The following is a 19,384-nucleotide window of genomic DNA, read 5'->3' as shown; positions in this document are numbered from 1 at the left end:
TTCCTCAGTTTCCTCTGTCATTTCATATTTCATATTTCATATTATTCCTATAATTTTCTGATATGGACTAAATCTTTGTCTATATATGTACCAGTGAGTTTATAGTGACCTTATCATACTTATATTTTTTCATCTCCTGAGGTATCACTGTAATATTCCTGTAATATTAATATAGGGACTCAGAGGAATAATATGATTTTGCTGTGATATTTGTATTGTGCCCTTCTGTTTGTTTTTCATATGGGTTTAGTGCTTTGATGTTGTCATTGTTATTTTGTTTTGCTTTGTTTTGTTTTGCCATGTGATTTTTACCTTCAACATTTGCGTTAATAATAATAATTTACTGCTGAACAAATACTGACACGGGTTCTACTGAGTCCATGTCATCTTAGCACAGGCTTTACAAGTCCATGTGTTTCTCAGTGGAGTAGTCCTCAGCTCAAGCTGCGCAATTCAGTTATCTGTGATTTTAATTCATTGAGGGCATTTAGCTTTGTTTGCTATGCAAGCACGATTTCGGTAACTGTTAAAGACACCGCACCACATGAAAATACTAAAGGAGGGAGAGAGGAATACTAAAGAAGAAGGAAGGAAAGAGTGGGGGAGTGGAGAGAAGTGACATCATCCCTTTAAACTTAATAGATTCAATCTGGTGGCGATTCCCCTAGCGTAAGCTGCCCAAACCCTCCTCCCTTCCATGAAAGAAACATTATGCTATAGTCAAAGTTTTTGGTCGTTGCTCATTCCTTACTCATGCACAAAAATGGATGGTTCTTTTGTTGGAAAGTTGAGCACTGCAACACCACCTCAGGAAACTGAGGATCTCAGGAGTTTGGGTTCGTGGCCTGCGTTGTTGATTCTGGCTTAGAAGGGGAGATCATAGTAAGGGCATGGTGTGTAATGATTAGGGCTGATGATGAATAATGAAGAGGACAGAGGAGAGAGGACTGTATCTGCTGTGGTTGCCTTGCTCCCTGACATCATATTTGGCCACAGGCTGTCGGTCTTCTGGGCTCTCCAGCAAATATTTCCACTCTTTTCCATAGTTTAGCATTTTTGCTTGGTTGCTTTTCCACAGGTCTCTGTTACTTGATGTCTGTATAAAAAAGAGGCAGGGAGAGGGTAAGAGGAGGGAGGCAAACGGGACAACCACTCTAGTGCCCTCACTCTAATAACTGCTGCTTGTTTTCGTCGTAGAAGGGGATTTGGACATTCATTCATTTAGCTTCAGACATATTCTCGGCGGCCATGAGAGGCCATGGAGTAAGAATGCCATCAGATAGATAAGGAAATTTCCCAAACTGATGGAAATTTTGCAAACCGGTATGACTCGTAAGCAGAGGGGAAGATGCCAGACACAAGGGACACGATAGGGACAACGGCGCAGACGTTGGGCGTGGGAGAAATTAAGACACGTAAAAAGGAAGTGACACATCCAACATCAAATGGGCAGAAATATGCTTTCGTCTCCTTTCCACAGTGTGCCCAAGCCATCAGGGGAACAGCAGGCGCCTTCTTCTGGGCAAAGCCTGCCGCCCCCTGTCAAAACAGTTGGCTTCCTCTGCACTGATGTGGTGGGCTCTGCTCAGATCCCAGTCGTGTCCCCGGCTCCTGGGCGGTAGAGAGGCCGATCCACACACTCTGCACTCCACCTCCCACCTCGCCTGCAGGACTTTGATATAAGATGAGGAGGGGATTTGAGTGAACCTCTTATTATGGGAAAGAATTTCAAGAATTCAGGCCGAGGATGTGTTTCCTTTGCTTAATGAGTTAGAACAACAAACAAACAAGCACAAAACATGGCCGAATAATACTGATGTATTAACATTCCAGTGTTTTTGTAACTGAACACGTTTTACTAAATCAACCGCTTAAGAGACAGAGATAAAAAAAAAAAAGATTTATTTGAAAAATGACAATTCACAAGATGACCAACTGACGCACACTGCAACTCTCTCTTTAGAACAGGCCAGTTTAGATCTGGATTATTGTATCAACATGAGGTTTTCATTTGTAGAGAGAGGGTGGATTTGTCAAAGAAGTGCAATGTAAGCAGCTCCCCTGTGTACATTACACACTACAAACGCCCAGAGGGGCTTAGGAATGGTCGAACCTCCATACCCTAAATTACAGACTTGCAAGGCCAGGAATACTCTCAAAAGGAAGTGCCCAGCAAGACAGAAAAAGAGGGTCTCATTGCGGGAACTGGTGGGTGCTGTGGCAGTGACCCACATCCTCTGACTCCCACCCCCTCTCCCCTACTGCATGCACACATCCCACATGGGGCAGAACGGCTCGATTGTGACCTGACCACCACCTTGCCTCCTTCCACCTTCCATTCCCTGCTGCCCATCCTCTCCCTCCTCCGCACCATCTTTGTTGTTTTGTTTTGTTTTTTTTCATACTTTGATGTGAGCTAGCCGCAGCCCACGGACAATTCCCATCATTTTCCACTCATCATTCAAATATTGTGTTAATGTGAGACAGTGAATCAGTGGTAGTGATTTCACTTGAGGGACAGTGAAGAGGAGGAAAACATCTGTTGGAAAAAAACATGGAAATTGAATCAGAGGCTTTTGGGGGTCAAGTGGTCAACATTGCCCACTGTGGTGAGTCACCATGAGTCTGGTTAATGTCCAGAGTGTCTCCTGAATTCATTGACATTAACTGTGACTAAATAACAATAGCAGTGACCAAATAACTTGGGCGTTTACGGTTGGGACTTTCACTTTTACGAAACACAACCATACTTGTCCAATAAATTAGTGCACACTCATTTCCTCTGCAGCGCCCTTGTAATACCAGAGCATGACTAGGACGTCTGGGGCAACGCTTGACTTAACGCACAACAGCAGGGGCAAATGTTTAAACGAGAAGCTCCCTGTACCGTAAGTCATTAATGAAACTACACTTGGTGGAATTTCAAAATTTTGGGGCATTTTGAACTGGACAGCCCATGTCATGACCTGCGATTAGTTGGTGTGTAAAATGACGCAATAAGTCAAACCCAGTGACACTTGTAATGACGAAGCATTACGAAATACCTGAACTTTCCCTCACGTAGTATGATGCAGTCTTTTACGCTGCTATACACAGCCTGTCGTAATATTGTCTGTTAATGGTTCCTACAAAACCCCTCTCCCCCCCTCAGACTAAACAATTGCTGTAATTTCTTACAACACTGAAGCATGACTTTGGAAGCCATCTTGAAATACATGCACTGAACACGTAATCTTAGTAATGCATCAATCGTCCCTTGTCTTGTTTCAGTGTGCCCACAGACAAGCCCACCACTCAGACCTCCATGAGTCACTCTACGTCGTGTGTTGCTGTGTTTCACCCACCTGTCCGGGCATGTCGGTTTGACTGTTGTCAAGTGTGACTGTCAGCTCCGTGGAGCAGCAGTGCGGGAAGGTTCGAGGACCGTCTGGGGTCTGTGTAAACACCACGCTTTCTGGAAGATTCCATGATTCATGCGGAGGAAACCACTAATGTATCCCTAATCAAAATGCCTGCAAACTCCCATCAACACTATAATCCTTTCCAGTTCATTTGACCTTATCTGATTATGCTGAATAAAGCTGATATGCTCGAAGTTCATTTAGTTTGGCTGCTTGGCAAGAGTCGTGGTCAGTGAAACTGCAACTTTAAAAACTTCTTTTAACTACACCCAAATTGCATTGTGGCGTACAAGATAACATACTGACAGTGAGACACAGCGAGGAGCATAATGTCAGGGAACAGATACTTTGGTTTGTGTCTAGGGAGAAAAACAATATTGGGTAAAGTGAGATTGAATTCAGGGAAAAGGTGAGAAAGAGGCCAAAATAAGAAATTCCCATTTATTTGTTTGTTGGTTTGTTTGTTTGTTTGTTTGTTAAAAAGTCACTAAACTACTACATAAATCTAGATAAACTAATATGTCAACATTTTGTTGAATTATGTGTACTTAGTTTCAATAAATCACTTTAAATTATTTTATTACCGTTTTTTTCTATACAAATGAATAAAACTACTTCTCTGACGGAGCTCAATTTCACATGTCTGTAGTAATGATATATGCGTACAAACCCTCTTTCCCTCAGTGAGCTGGACACCATCAACATGGCTGAGGTCATGATGATGGATTTTACTCTGAGCATCAGGGTTCATGTCAGAGTCAGGACTGGACTACACCTTTGGAGAGAGCACACTCATCCATTACAGTGATAATTGGGTCCTCCCAGAACTGGAAGGTCCTTTAGTAGTAAAGGGGAGTGAAGCTATAAATTAGCTTGAAGATGAACTTAACTTTTATCTGTACTTACCAGTTGCTCTTTTCAGGGCCAAATTGAGTCTTTTAATGAAACAAATGTACTGACAGATGGAGAAATAGTGTGGAAAATCAAGTTTATTCCAGTTTTTTCATTTGCCTTTACTACAGAGACAGGAAAGTATAGTTGATATGATTTAAAGCACAATCACCTGATACCTTTGTAGCTAATCAACAGAGCTGTCATTCACACAAATAATATTGTAAGTATTTGATTGGAAGCAGCTGAGTAATACCATGACAACCATTACTGTTTTGATAGGAGAATTACGTTAGCGTGCTGGCTGCCTTGTAATATCTGAGTCACTGCTGTCGGATCAGATGTAGTCGGGTCTCACCACAAAGTGGTAGATGTACTGGTCGTTAGGACAGGGATAGGGCAGAGCCTTGCTGCTGTTTGAAGAGATATGAGCCAAGTCGTTCTTGAAGTCCTGAACCTGACAGATGTACTTGCCTTTGCACATGAGCAGGAGCCGGTTACTAAAGCGAACGCTGCTCTGGTACTTGCTGAGGCTGCTCTGGGCAGTCAGCCTCGCAGCAGGGAACGACTCACACTTCACACCCTTGTTTGAACATTCACGCTGGCTCTGAAAGACATTTGCCTCCCAGTGAATCATGTTGTCCTTAAAGATCATGCTATTGTGGACAGGTGTGCTGAATGACTTGCTTCTGCGTTGGAGGTATGGCCTGGCAGTGGTATAATAATAGTAACGATAGTCGTAGTAATCCCTACGATTCCCTACTTTTCGCTCACTTTCTCTCACGTTTGAGTCAATAGAGGCATCCCATGGCTCGGCTGTGTAGATCCTTGGCTGGTAATCATCTTCTTCTCTCTTGAACGTTGAGCTGTTCCTCAGAGTGCTGAAGAGCAGAACATTAAACTGGTATGCCTTCAGCATGTTGTTGCGATACACATTCTGATGAGCATTGTAGAGCGTGGAGCTGAACTGCAGCTCATAGAGCTTCTCAGCAGGGATCATAGGGAAACGGATGCGGCTCAACAGGTCAGCCTGACTTTCCAAACTGGTCGAGTTGCCCTTCTCTGAGATCCAGCTCTCCAGGGACCGAAGCAGGAAGGACTCATCTGGCACCACCAGGTCTGAGCGAGACAGAAGGACTCCAAGGAGTCCCATGGAGAGGCGGCTCCAAGCAGGGGATTGGGTCAGATTTTGGTAGTTCCAGGCCATGTATTGGACACAGTTCTCCTGGAGCAGCATGTCCCCGGTTTCCACTGCGTACTCGTAGAGGGACAACTGGGTGTGGAAAGTGACGTCCTCTGGGAGGACTTTGGTGAAGAGCCGGCCTGTGTCCTCCATCAGCTGCTTCACCCCAAACTTAGAGGCCGTCTGGTGGAGGCACTGCGCAGAGGAGAAGGTCACATCCATCTTGCGGGTGTAAAGGTACCTAACAAGAACCAGATTGTCAGAACATTTACTTGAGCTTCTTTTAAACTGACTTCAGTGACAAATATCGGAGTTAGAGAGGATTATGATGTCTTTGATTAACAAGAGGCACTTGAGCAGCCATAATCACCATGATAGTGTCTCAAACATAACCACTTTGGATGTGAATGAGGTTATTAATTAAGCTAATGAATGTATTAATTAGCAAATATTTCTATGTCAACACACTTGTCTTCGCATAACACATGGGCAGTATTAATATGAACTACGTATCTTGAAACATTAAGGAGTTAAAGTAGTTTCAAGAAAATCTGTTTTTACTATTTTAATTTATGCAGCAAGGTTCCCCAAACTCTAATCAGATCATCTACCCTATACAGGGAACCTGTGGCGTAAGTATGAAGTTCTATCATGTGCTCATGAGTCATTGTGTTGACAAAAATGTGTCACACAGACAGACAGACAGACAGACAGACAGACAGACGCCACCATAACAACATACAGTAATGTCCCGCATGCCATGTACCATGGTGGCGGGACATAAAAATCGCATGTCTCAACGTGTCTTTTTCTGTGGCAGCAGGCTACCTGATGAAAGAGGTGAAATGCGGTTGGCAAGACTGGCTGACATGGACAGAGATGCTACTGATCCCCTGTGAGGCATTGAAGCGTGGGAATCGTGACAAGACCATTTTGTGTGCGCAGATGGTCGTCCCAACCATCTCCAAGGTCCCATTCTCCTGTCTGTTTCCAGTGGGGCTCTGGACCAAGACCTGGAAGTCACAACCATCCCCGCTGTCAAACAGCTGGCCGAGCTCCGCAGACAGACCCAGACTGTGGTCCAGCGAGTGTTTGGTATCACTGATGGTCACATTCATGTCTAGAGGGGAGATGGATTGCACAGAATTAGGAAAATGAGCTGTATCAACAGGTCATGGATACAAGCTTGAAAGAGAGCAGTCACAATCACAGACTGTGATATTAAATGAGCTTGGAGAGTAGCCTACAAGTCCAACCCTTATAGGGATCACTTCTCTTTTGTTAGAAGCCTAATATAAAGCTGTTGCTAGTCCAGTTAGTCAACTTTCATCCAGTCATGTTTTGTGAGGTTTTAGATACGTGCCTGCTTCACAAATAACTCCAACATCCTCTTTGTGTGTGCAGTCAGTAATTGCCCAGCCTCCGAAAAAACAACTGGTCAGGAAGTTCTCTGTACCCTTACAGTCCACATCATCGAGCCAGATGGGTCCAGACCCTAGGATGTGAAATGAGAGGAAATAATTGAGTTGTCATAAAGGACACATTAGACAGTGGGCATTCTGGGTGGCTGAACTTGTGGTGTTAGTGCATAATGTTAAGGCCTCTGGTAAATCCTCAAATCACAACTCTGCAATCACTAAAATGATTTCACTGCCCCCTGGTGGGGGACACATGGAAGTGGAGGGCACCTTCTCCGTAAGTCCCTCCATTGACAGCAGATTTGGCTCCAGGGAAGTTCAGCTGACGACACACCACCTGGGCCTCAGCCAGGTCCCAGCCATCGTCACACACGGTCCCCCATTTCCTGTCGTGGTAGATCTCCACGCGGCCCTCTGAGACGGTCTGAGAGCCCGCCAGCCTCACATCCCCGTCCCGTGGCAGCACCTCAGCTTGTTTTCCTGTATGCGTACACAGAGACAGGAGCTTAACCGAGGCCGTGCCAGCAGAGGTTAAGCAAATATTCTGCTTATTTACATTATATGTTGAACGAATAACATGGTCAGGCAAAAGAATACAACGTAGTAAGTACACATATAGATATTCACACAAAGATTAATTAGGGGTAGTTCCATTTCAACAGAGGTGGAAAGTAACAAAGTACATTTTCTCAAGTACTGTACTTACCATAAGTAAAATCTTGAGGTACTGGCACTTGAGTATTTCATTTTGTCAGACTTTATACTTTTACTCCACTACATTTCAGAGGGAAATATTGTACTTTTTACTCCACTATATTTATCTGATGGCTGTAGTTACTAATTCCTTTGCAAAATAAGGTTTTACATGCAAAATATACAATAAGCTCATAAAATACGATGCATAGTTAGAGTTTAAACTACACAACAGTATATGGATTAGTTAGACCTAGCGCCATCTGAACCACCTACAACATTAAAATACTTCTTACAGGCAAATGCATCAATAATTTAACACTGAAAGGGACTAGTCTTCAGAATGAGTACTTTTACTTTTGATATGCAATACATTTTACTGTAAAGGATTTAAGTACTTTTTCCACCCCTGCATTTCCACTAGTTACCTACAAACCAGAATTTTGCAAAAACAATGTTTCATTAGGTTGAGATGCACCCTGGATGACTCACTGAATAGGTTAAATTTGAAAGAGTCCATTCCAGAGACATGAAGAAGCAGCAAAAGCCACAAAGTGTGTGTGACTCCATGTATCAGCATTTCCGCCCGTCAGCTTGGATTCTGGTACAGACAACGGCAAAAGCAGGCAATGTGAGAAATATGTCCACCTCACTACTGTACTGTACATTACAGTTTAAGGTTATGTCATCAATGGCATAATCTATAACCAAGCAACAAGTTGAAGAATTTTTTTTTATGCTCAGCATGCATCAGTGAGTTATATTATTATTATTTTAGTTCATGTTCAGGTTTAGTATTATTCTGCATTTTGGAGTTAGTTTGACACACACAGTTTTTACTCTAATCACATTGTTCTACTAAAGAGCAGCACTAGCATTTAAGCAAATTTTTTTAATGTCTAGTGAAGATGAATTGAAAGTCCTAAAAAACTACATTATAGACAATTCTAAAATGAAATATGAAAGGTTAAAGGTAAATGGTTACAAGGTGTGAAATCCTTACATATAATGAAGCCACAAAACCCTCTCACCTCTCTTGCTATGTAGTCCTGTAGTCCTTCAGCGCAGTTCTCCCTTTAGACCCGTGACAAACTCACACTCCTTATAAAGCCCCCCAAAAAGCGGTTTGGGATCCCGTTTTCACTTCTGCAGCCTTCCCTAAGTTTCGTTTCAAATTAAAGCTCAGAGTCACAGCCAGTTGCACAACTTCTCCGATCTAGCCGAAACTTGTTTGAGGGAAATGTCTAGTCTAAAGTCTGGTGACCTGGTTTGTTTCTCAGATCCCCATCCACAAAGAAAGGAACAGACTCACACAGTAGTAAGAGGGATTTTACTCAATCAACCCACAAAAAAATTGCTATGAAGTTACATATGAATCGTCTTTCACCAAATATTCCTTCAAATAATGTTGAGTTGTATGAACAATAAAAACAGACCTCTAGTGATTCCACTGAAGGTAACATGTTGGGTATATACAGTATGATATCGTTTGAAACCAAGCAAAGGAAGAAAACCCTTTGACCGCTCCCTCCCCAACAATATCCATCGTTTTCAGAGTGTACAGTATGTGCATGTCGTAAGGAAAGTTATGCGTTACAAAAAAAAATCACAGTCTCTGATTAATCAATCTTTTTGTACATTCATCGTAAGAAAGGCTACAGTACATTTGAGGGCCACATTTGGCCTGGGAAGGGCATGACCAACCATAAAACATGTTGGCATTGTTTGTTATGACTGGTTAGCACTGTCTCAACACCAGAAAAAGGAGCGTACTTTACAGTCTCAGACCATAGTTCTTTTATTTGCATCGAAGGAGATCCTTTGAGGGGCGGAGGTGTGCCTTTCACAAACTCAGCGCGCAAGCAGCGAGTCACTTCAACAGTGATTGGATTGTAAACAATATGGGACCACAGTGCAGTGGCCTCAAGAGGGAGTCTCTCAGTCTCCACTCTAGATGAACTCCAAGCCCTCATATTTCACGTCCCCAATCTTGGTTTCAGGTAAAAGGATGCGTCCGTCCAGCGTAAAGGCCATAATGTACGTAGCGATCTTTCCGCCGTCTTCCTCCGACTTGAGCGCCAGGATAATCTGGTCGTCTGTATTGGGGACAAACTTGAAGGAGGAGAAGCCGTGGGTGGGGTTGTGCGGACCCACGCGGCTTACAATGATGTCTTCGAAGTCCGGCGAGCAGCTGAGGACGAGGTTCGCGGCGCGGCGCTCATCCGCCGTCTCCTCGTAGTGCTCCTTGCTGGCGCGGCGCGGGAGGAAAAACCAGCGCTGCAGGGTATCGCTCCACGCTGCTGACTCGTGGATAAGGTAACCTGTGGAGATGCAGAGGAATACATAGAGGAGTTGGGGTCAAAAGAAAAGGGAGAGAAAATACTAAAAAGAAGCACCGATATGAACTGCAAGGGACCATTAGATAGATATAAAAGACAATCAGAAGTATTTGTAGACATAGCAATCATGTAAAAATTCAGATTTCTTCAGATTTCCATCCTCACCTGGAGGTTCTATCCCCGCAGCGGACTTCAAGAATTTGTACTTGGGAACCCAGTTCTGATGCTGAACATCCCCTCTGTAGCCCACGACTTTCACCCACTCGGGGTTGTTGTTGACGAACTCTCCTGCGGTGGTGGTCCACTCCTTCCCCAGACCGCCGACGTACAGGCGCTCGTCCTTCACTGCCAGCCACTCTGCTTTGAACCCTAACAGGACAAAAGCTCATAAGTCACAATTGCAGGGGGCACTGTCTCAATTTGTTACCATTACCAACAACTTCAGAACTTTGGGACGTACACTACCAGTCAAACGTTTGGACACACCTGATTGAATGCACTATGTTTTTCATTCTCTTAAAGCCATTTTGATCTAAAGGCTTATGCTTTAAATCCTTGAAATTTGTTTCTTAGACAAATATAAATAGTGAAGTTGATGCCTATGTATGAATTTCTTTCCAAAGCCGTTGTCTTTCCATCAAGGCAAAGGGCGGCTACTTTAAAGAATCTAAAATATAAGATAGTTTTGATTTGTTTAACACTTTTTTGGTCACTGCATAATTCCATTTGTGTGATTTCATAATTTCGATGTCTTTACTATTATTCTAAAATGTGAAAAATTTTAAAAATAAAGAAGAATGCATGTCCAAACTTTTGACTTAGACGTAGTGTATAAGACTAGGGCAGCACCGACCTTTGGCAACGCTGCCATCGCCATCAGGCAAGATGACCCAGGGCACAGCCTTGTCGCCATCGATGTGGTAGACTACGCCCGTTCTATCATCGACAGTGTACAGCTTCCCGTTGAACACCACCAGCTCGGACAGCTCCATGCCCCTGCCCTTCTCTGACAGGTGGCTTTCCAGCACCACCCGGTCCTGGTCCCATTCTACCGCCACCTTGTCACCGCTCTGGGACACCAGCAGGTAGCCCCGCCGCATGTAGCTGAACCACGTCAGCTTCTTGTCACTGAGAGAGTTTGTGTCTAGGTCGGCGATGACCCCGATGCGGTAGCGGGTACCCTGCGCCGTGCGCTCCGGCGGACTGAGGGGGTAGGTGTCGTTGTAACGGGACTCGGTCTGCTTGGGGTCGTTGGGGCCGGCTCTCCAGCTGTGCGGGCTGTAGGGGCGGGAGCGCAGCCCCGGGCTCAGGTGCATGAAGAGCAGGAGCACCAAGGCCAGAGCGGCCACCACCGCCACGATGGGCCTCCACTTGAGGCGGAAACGAGGGTCAGTGGTGTTGGCCATGGACGCCAACATCGGGAGGCCTCCTACAGAGATACGCAGAGTGTTCATAGGATCATTCTGCTCCAGTCGAGTGTAGCCTGGGGAAGCAGGCATGGAGGACGGAGCCCTGGAGGGACCTACAGAAATACAGAAGGGGGGAGAGAGAGAGAGAGAGAGAGAGAGAGAGAGAGAGAGAAGAGAGAGAGAGAGAGAGAGAGAGAGAGAGAGAGAGAGAGAGAGAGAGAGAGAGAGAGAGAGAGAGAGAGAGAGAGAGAGAGAGAGAGATGGTAAGTTACCTCCACTAGATCACATCAGAATGAACAAAAAACTACAGAAGGTCACAACAGAAAGTTAATGCCCCAGTTGGATTGAGTTTAAGATCTCGCCATAACTCAAAGTGCAGGTACATTTTGTTCTTGTGTTTACAAATACAAAAGTAAATCCATTTACAAACTTAGAATGCATATGTAAGTGATGTGTAGCTGTCACATACTGTTCCTTAGTATCAACAGCTTAGTTAGCTTGATTTTTCTAAAATACACTGCAAAGTGATGTATGGTGCACAGCAGGTGAATCAGGGTGGGGATATAAAGCTGTGCATTTTTCAACTGGGTGGCTACACCTGCTTTTCCTTGTTCTAAATTTTTCAAACTGTTCACATGGTCCCTGGAGGGGGACTTTAAAATCTTTTTTTTTTAATTTTTTTATTTTTTTACCTTGTCTTGTTTCATGTGTACAAAAGTGTCCTTTTTATGTCCATGTTTTATGATCTTTATGTTACTGATGTAAAACTCTGCGGCTTTTTCAGTATACCCTACTGCAAGCATGAATTAGAATAAAGTCAGTCATTCCTTTCAAGGCCTAGCCCATTGGCAAACTGTGGTGTGCTACAAATCTAACTAGTTCAAAACTACCCACTGTCAATTCTCAAGTCAATTTACATTACATTACGTCATTTAGCAGACGCTTTTGTCCAAAGTGACTTACAATAAGTGCATTTTGTCAACAGTAGTCAAACCAACTATATATCACAGTCTTCATCAGCTAAGCCTTTAATAGGAATAAGTAGCACTAGAATCAGAGTTTTTCTTTTTCATTCATCTCAATGATGGCAAGGATCCACAACTGAGTGAAGTACAGGTAATTAGTCCGAGACTTACCTGTGAGGATATGGCTTACAATGATGATATACAACACACCATCATATATGACAATAATATCTAGGAAATTAACTATCTGGAAAATTAGCTAAGAAGTCATCAACAATTTAAGTTACTTGAAGCCAAACACAAGTTTCTTTCAGATATTACACCAGCCCAAACTACAAGATGACAACGATAAAGACATTTAGATAATGAAGCCCAACTGAATTGTACTCACACACTTTCCATGAAAAGACTTTGTTGGCCTCTAAGTCACCTCCTCAGTCTGGATGGCAGGCAAAAAACCCTGCGACTTTCATATCTGCCTATAAGCTATGTTTTAAATATTATTCAAAATACTGGGAAGAGCTCACACATGTGAGTGTGTGCCCAGCTAGACTCTACTGCATGAAGCAGGAAGTAGTCCAGCTTCAGGTTAGGTGACTATCAGGTGGCCGCCAGCGCACCACGTCAACGTGGAGGCTGGGAGGGGCCCATTCACTGACTAAAAAAAGGGACAGTGGGTGTGAACACAGGTAAATCAGGAAACACACAACCGGCCAACTAATATAGTATCACTCAAACCAGTTATTGATTTGTCTAACAAGGATAGTTCAGAAAGAGGTAGCAAATAGGCAAGTAAACAGAAAACAACAAGTAGACTCTTGGCCTATTCCGTTGAGCAAATGAATATGACTTTATCTTTTCACAAATGATAAACAGAGGGCAAGTTAATGAGTACTTGCTGAAGTCTAGCACACACCGCAGATCACAGATCAGCTCACATATGGGTTCTCTACACTTGAAGGGACACCAGGCTCCGTAGTGCAGACCTGGTGTGCACTAACAAAACTCCAGTGACCTCTAAACCCAGGTTCAGGAGCTTCACACTCTGCGGCCTAAACATGGCTGCACGTCTCTGAAGGAGAGCAGGGGCACTCGCCTCGACTGAAAGGCTCTTTCATAAACGGGGCCCCAAGCCAAACAGCAGTCCATTATGGCAGCAACATCAGGCCCCGCGCTCCGAGGCACACTAACGATCCTCTCTAACATACACCAACAACTGGTTGAAACCAATTAACTCAAAAGACATTATTGTTTTTCAGGCACCAGATTGCAAACACATTGCGACCGAATACACGAGGACATAAGCACTCAAATCTAAAAATCTAACAGAAATGTCTGAGAGCAAAACAAGAATATTTTGCGAAGATCCTCTCCACAGAGCCCCCTAAACTAATCAGACAACCCAGACCAGCCACCACTGAAACAAAACAGTTGAATAGTCCTACCCCTTCGTCTCCTTCTGCCAGAGCGCTGAGCCACTGTCATCTCAATTACTACACTATCCTTACAGCAGACTTCTTCATTCAGTACTGAGCTGCAAACTCTCTTTATACCAAAAGATTATTGGCCATGCAACCATGACTAAGGGCTCTAACCGTGGCTATGAACTTTAACTAGACTTGGAGGATTATGATCAAGTCCAAAGGGGCAAACCTCTCTCAGGCCGCCTACCTAATTCACTAGGCTCTCATTCATCATAGCAATCATTGTAAGACCAGGTTACTCACACACACACACACACACTCCAGATATGGGAAAACATTGTTTCTACCTACTCCAAACCTCCACCTGCCCAAAGGTGGAAAGCCACTAATCTAGCAGGCTAAACAGAAAATCCACTACAAACAAAGCTACATTCACAATGACAACTCCAGACCCCACATACCAGAGGTGCTCCTGTGATGCAATCAGTGCTGCTGGACAGAGGCCAGAGATCGAGCTGGTGATGACAGCAGAGGAGTCGCAGAGGAGTAAGTTAATAAGTTACGCAATCGACAAAGAGGCTGGAGGAGCGCCGACTCACTTTCAAACTAATGCTTGTGATAAACTCTCACTCTTCTAGGGCGAGGAGATGTAAAAAGGAGGATGAGTATTTATTTCTCTCCTTAGAATAAGAGGATGAGGATGACTTTGTTTCTTAGGTGTCACTGCCCCCACTGCTACCTGCCTGACAGTATAGGCAGTTATGTAACTCTGCATGAAGTCATATCTTATCAGGTGGGGGTTCCTCCAGACAAAGTCTTACCCAATAGGGGGAGGTGGTCTAATGACTGTGTTGCTGAAAATGCTCAGGGAATCTCTGCCCCAAGCCCCTACTGAGCTTCTACACTCTCGCTGGCCATAAAGGATGACATCTGGGGAGGTGGACTTCAAAGGAAACAGAGAGAGAGAGAGAGAGAGAGAGAGAGAGAGAGAGAGAGAGAGAGAGAGAGAGAGAGAGAGAGAGAGAGAGAGACCTTAGGTGTGTCCAGCCCATAAATAGTTCAGTCAGCGCTGCAGGGCATGATGGGATTCATAAATCATTGAATTACTTACCTTAGATAGCTTAATAATAGCTTAATAAAGATGGGGAGCTTAGTCCAGTATGATGGGAAGTAGAGTAGACCATGCTGTTATTAGGTTTAATCTGTTATGAATTATGTGTAGCTTAATACACTTGATGACTCGATGACTTGATTTTAGACCTCTCTCTCTCTCTCTCTCTCTCTCTAGTTGCCGTTGCCACAAAGTGTGTATCGTTCCCTTCCCTACACACTTACACAGACTTGTGTCCCTGACCTGCCAGCAGCGGAGAGGTTAAACTACAGGCTGCTTCACGGGAGATGGCATCGCATCACAGGATCACGGCATTTAACGGCCGGTCGCAACACCCTTCTCTTGCAGTTTCCCGGTTCACCAACCTCACACAGTTTACTTCGTACTCACTGTAGACGTTAGATCTTCGGTTGTAAGTCCGATGACGGTTGTAGTTGAGATGTCATTGCACTGCTTCCTTCTTCGGGTCTCCTGCCTCCGTCCGTTCAACAGACAACCGACCATTACTTCCTGTATGTGGTGATGACGCCAGCATCGCGCACTGCTTGCGCACGCTGGATGTGATGAGGGTTTGTCAAATGCTGCGTTCCCGTGCCGTCGGAAATGTCAGAACTAACGAGTCTACACGAACGACACGGTAAACAAACTGGTAAACACGACCGGGAAAGTAGGCCGTGTCTATGATACTCGAGAGATGTGACGTTTAGGGAGCGGAGAGCAGGGCAGCTGTGTCAACAGCTGATGGTAAAAGTGATGTATTTTATTATTATATGTCATTATTTGGCATTCTGTGGAAATAAGTCTCACTGTGTATCTATATTTCACTCTTTAACTGTCAGTTGTCATGTATTTTCTTTGATTTATTGAAATCTCAAACACACTGTAACTGTAGGAATATTTTTGGAATATTATAGTGTTCTTTGTTTTTTTATTTTTTTTAGGGTTGGCCTACATGTCCCATACAAAACAACACAATTTTTCAAGTTATAGCCTATGTTTGGCCCTCTTGAAAAATCAAGATGTGTCGTACAGTTTTAAGCAGAAGTAGAGATGTTGTCATGAACTGGTAAATTTCAACATGGAAGGGAGATAAAGAGGAGTACTCAAAATGAGGTTTTATAGTCACTAGTTAATTACAAGGGAATATTCAAATGAATTCTTCTGCAGAATAATTGAGTAATTGATGATTAAAGTTTATAGTATATAGCAATGATCCTTGTTTATAACTTCCATTGATAATCTGATTATCTGCTAATCTGGAAGAAGGAGAAGAAATCCCTTCCAAAATGCTACATAGGATAATACATCTTTTGAGAGGAAAAAAACATTAGCAGAATGTCATTAATGAGTATTTCTAAAACATAGAGGATCCAGCCTGTAGGTGTTTCAGTGTGTCATTTCACCAACCAAGGTCTTACATTACCTGCTTTCCTATTCCTACATTCCTATGTATGATGATCTGATTTAATTTTGTGTATCAACCATTTTGTAAAAATCAAGTTCAAGTGGTGGATATCTCATTTTGGAACATGTGTTGAAGAAAAGCCCACAGATACTATAGCAATGGAATGCTAATGAATTTACTCAAAGGGAAAAATGAATCACAGAAAAAAATGATCAGAGAATCAGAAAGTGTAGGTGAGAGAACACTGGTGTGCCTCATTCAAGGCTTCGGCTTGCTCTGGCAGGTGGTTTTGCTCTCGCTCTTGTTTTTGGACGGTCTGCAGATGAAGCTTCTCTGTTTTTGCAGCCATAGGGTCAGCCTGTGAAGAGACAAAATAAACAAACAAACATTCTATTATCTAGCTTCTTAGTTTGTTTATTTGCTTGACTGAATTGATTTGACCATGAAAGTAGTGATGGGTAAAGGGCATTTACATGTTCAGATTTCTTATTCTTCCCTCGTCTGAATATGCGGAAGAGCCAAGAGAAGCAGTCACAATTCTTCTTCTTCTTCTTGTTCTCTGTTTTTGAGGAGAGGCTACTGATGCTGGAACAACCATCGCCTGCAGGTCTGACCTCCTGGTTACAATTAGCTGGAGTATCGATCTCCTGGAGCAGACAGCATTGATCCTGATCCTCTTTGTACAGGCTGGTAGGATTTTTGGTTTCCAGCTGCAGATTGGCTGGTTCCTTGGTCTCCTGGACCAGACCGGTTGGGATCTTGTCAATGTCACTATCAACGGCCTCAAACACCTGGAGAGGACTTGATACGGGTGGAGCCTTGACTTCCTGCATTAGGCTGATTTGAGTCTTTGCCTTTGTGGAACTGTTGTCAGGCCCAGCAGAGACCAGAGTTGTGACACTCTTTTTGTCACCACACTCATGTTTGGTATCATTGCGTGGAGCACTAGCAGTCCCGTCAGCGCTGGAATCAATGCTTGCACAAAAATTGATCATTTCTTCATTGATAACCAAGTGGTCTTGTTTCTTCTCCTCACTCTCCAAGTCCACCAGGAACTTCCGGAGAAGTTCTGAATCAGATTGGACCACTGGCTCCCATTCATTAAGGTGGTCTGGAACAGGCCCATGGGATAGGGAAACCGCAAATCTAGAGGTATTTGATGGGGTAGCGTAGTAGCCCTTTTCACCAAATCCCTCCTTGTCCGAGTCATGGGAGAACTGCATTAATTCAGAAGTAGAGACCATTGGCTCCCATTCATCAAAGTTGTCCAGAGTAGGTCCAAGGGGTGAGCGGCAGTCAGACAAAGGAGCATAGAGGTACCTCTTGCCGACAAGCTGCTCACCAAATTGATACATGCAGTGGTCATAGTCAAGGCTAAGAGAGTCATGAAGCAGCCTGGATATGCACTTGATCTCTGCATCTTCATTAGTTTGGACTTTACTAGATGGAGCCTCAATGTCAGTGTGCAGACTGGTTTGAGTCTCATCGTCCTGGGCTGGATTGCTGGGTGGTTCAGTCAAAGCCTTGTCCTTTGTCATGAGTGAGGAGTCTTCCACTGTGGGGGGAAGGTCTTCATCTTCCATAGCGATGAGACGTTTGTATGCTAAAGAATCTGTGCTAGCTATTGGGTGCCACATGTTGAGAGTCTCAAGTCCAGGTGTGGAGTTGGACCCTACATTGGAGCCAATAGCACAATAAGACGGTGGGGGCAGAACAGTGCCGAGTTCAAGCATCACTGTGGAGACACCGGTGACTGGAGCATAAAAGTATTTCTTATCCCCGAGGATGTTGCCAGGCTCACAATCAGTATACTCAGAATTATCAGCAATGAGTGAATTGATGTGAGCGACAACTTGCATCCAAGCTGAAAGAAATGAGAAATGGCATGACAACATGTCAAATGGCTATATGTAAACAAAACAATCATTTAAGTTTTAGTTTCATATTATGTTTTATCATTTTGAAGCCATTAACTGAACTGTACATTTTACAATGCAGACTGGGCAGCAATGGACGCCCAAAAAAAACAATTTTATTCAACAAACACATCCTGGTTTGGCATTCCCTTATTTATTCATGTAGTGAGATAGTTTAGGATAACTCATCTGAAAATTATGAATAAATTTGCCTTACCTGGATGGGATTCACTCTCCATAATTGCCTTTTTGTAATGTCGTTATCAATTTGCAACTACAGGAGTACTTCTTTCAAGGTGGTAAGTATAGTTTTGCTCACCTGCAGCTATTATGACAACACAATCCTAAATTCTAGAACTGCTCCATGCTTTCCATCAGAGCTAGAGAGCAATTTGAACTGCTGTTGCAATGAGAATACATACATTATTTTTGATAATATTTTTGATGATAAAGCCAATGCTCTATTATTTAGGGAAAGAAAGCTCACACAATGTTAGTTGCTGGCGTCAAGGTCCCTGACACCATCAGTCACCAGTCCCTTTCTCATCTTTTTCAGCTTTTATATAATTTCATAAAGCTTCCTTTCCCAGTCTGTTTTCTGTATTATTTAAAGAGTGTCTCCCTGCTTGCAAAGCTCATCTAGCTTTTGATAAACATAAACTCAGCACACAACTGCATTTGCATTCATCAGATTTTCCTTTATAGTATAATAATCTATCAGTGATTCACACAGATAACTCACACAATATATGATATATATATAGCCTATCATATACTGTATATGATGAACATAACACAAAGCTATGTTTTACAGTATCACAGTGTCATCTAAGTAGCTGCTACTTGACCTTTTCACCAAGACTACTGTTTTACATACAGTAAATGTTGCAGAGCTTGAAGGGGTTTCTCACCAAAAACACATCTGAACTCTATTTTGTACCAATTTATCATGTAACATGATTCTCCAACAGAGATTTTTGCTGCAGTCTTTAGTTCATTAGATATATGGTTGTAATGTTTTGATTTGAAATCCTACAAAGCCCTATTGACTCTACTACTGTATGTATACAAAATTATTCCTAACTTGAAAACTCAAATATTAACTCTCAGTAACTCAGACCAAATGGATTTATGCAAGACTGTTTACAGTTTGGGAATATGTGAGAATATGCACGATAAATCATCATGTGTCCCTTTAATGGATATGTACTATAACTAGCTCATTCACT

At 43.2% G+C, this 19,384-nt stretch overlaps 2 protein-coding genes across 4 annotated transcripts; both read right to left on the bottom strand.

The window, feature by feature from the left end:
* Positions 1-4,372: 4,372 nt before the first annotated feature.
* LOC139930930 (galectin-3-binding protein A-like) lies at positions 4,373-8,835 on the bottom strand. Its single transcript, XM_078284583.1, is given in 6 exon segments — positions 4,373-5,716; positions 6,304-6,595; positions 6,800-6,970; positions 7,164-7,373; positions 8,079-8,187; positions 8,618-8,835. Coding segments are annotated over 5 exon segments (1,848 nt in total). The 5' UTR covers positions 8,167-8,187; positions 8,618-8,835; the 3' UTR covers positions 4,373-4,629.
* A 65-nt stretch (positions 8,836-8,900) lies between these two features.
* cant1a (calcium activated nucleotidase 1a) lies at positions 8,901-15,354 on the bottom strand. Of its 3 annotated transcripts, none has more exons than XM_071924263.2 (4): positions 15,225-15,354; positions 10,779-11,447; positions 10,091-10,294; positions 8,901-9,907 (listed from the first exon to the last, which is right to left on the bottom strand). In XM_071924263.2, the coding sequence occupies exons 2-4, from the start codon at positions 11,422-11,424 to the stop codon at positions 9,537-9,539; spliced, it is 1,221 nt and encodes a 406-aa protein (XP_071780364.2). In that variant the 5' UTR covers positions 11,425-11,447; positions 15,225-15,354; the 3' UTR covers positions 8,901-9,536. The 3 variants fall into 3 exon arrangements, with proteins under 3 accessions (XP_071780364.2, XP_071780363.2, XP_078140708.1); XM_071924262.2 differs by lacking the exon at positions 15,225-15,354 and adding an exon at positions 12,695-12,846; XM_078284582.1 differs by lacking the exon at positions 15,225-15,354 and adding an exon at positions 12,691-12,845.
* Positions 15,355-19,384: the final 4,030 nt, after the last annotated feature.

Source organism: Centroberyx gerrardi, chromosome 7, assembly GCF_048128805.1.
Source record: "Centroberyx gerrardi isolate f3 chromosome 7, fCenGer3.hap1.cur.20231027, whole genome shotgun sequence".
Classification (NCBI taxonomy): Eukaryota; Metazoa; Chordata; class Actinopteri; order Beryciformes; family Berycidae; genus Centroberyx; species Centroberyx gerrardi.
The sequence above is the reverse complement of the archived record's forward strand: the minus strand, read 5'-3'. Positions and strand labels throughout refer to the sequence as shown.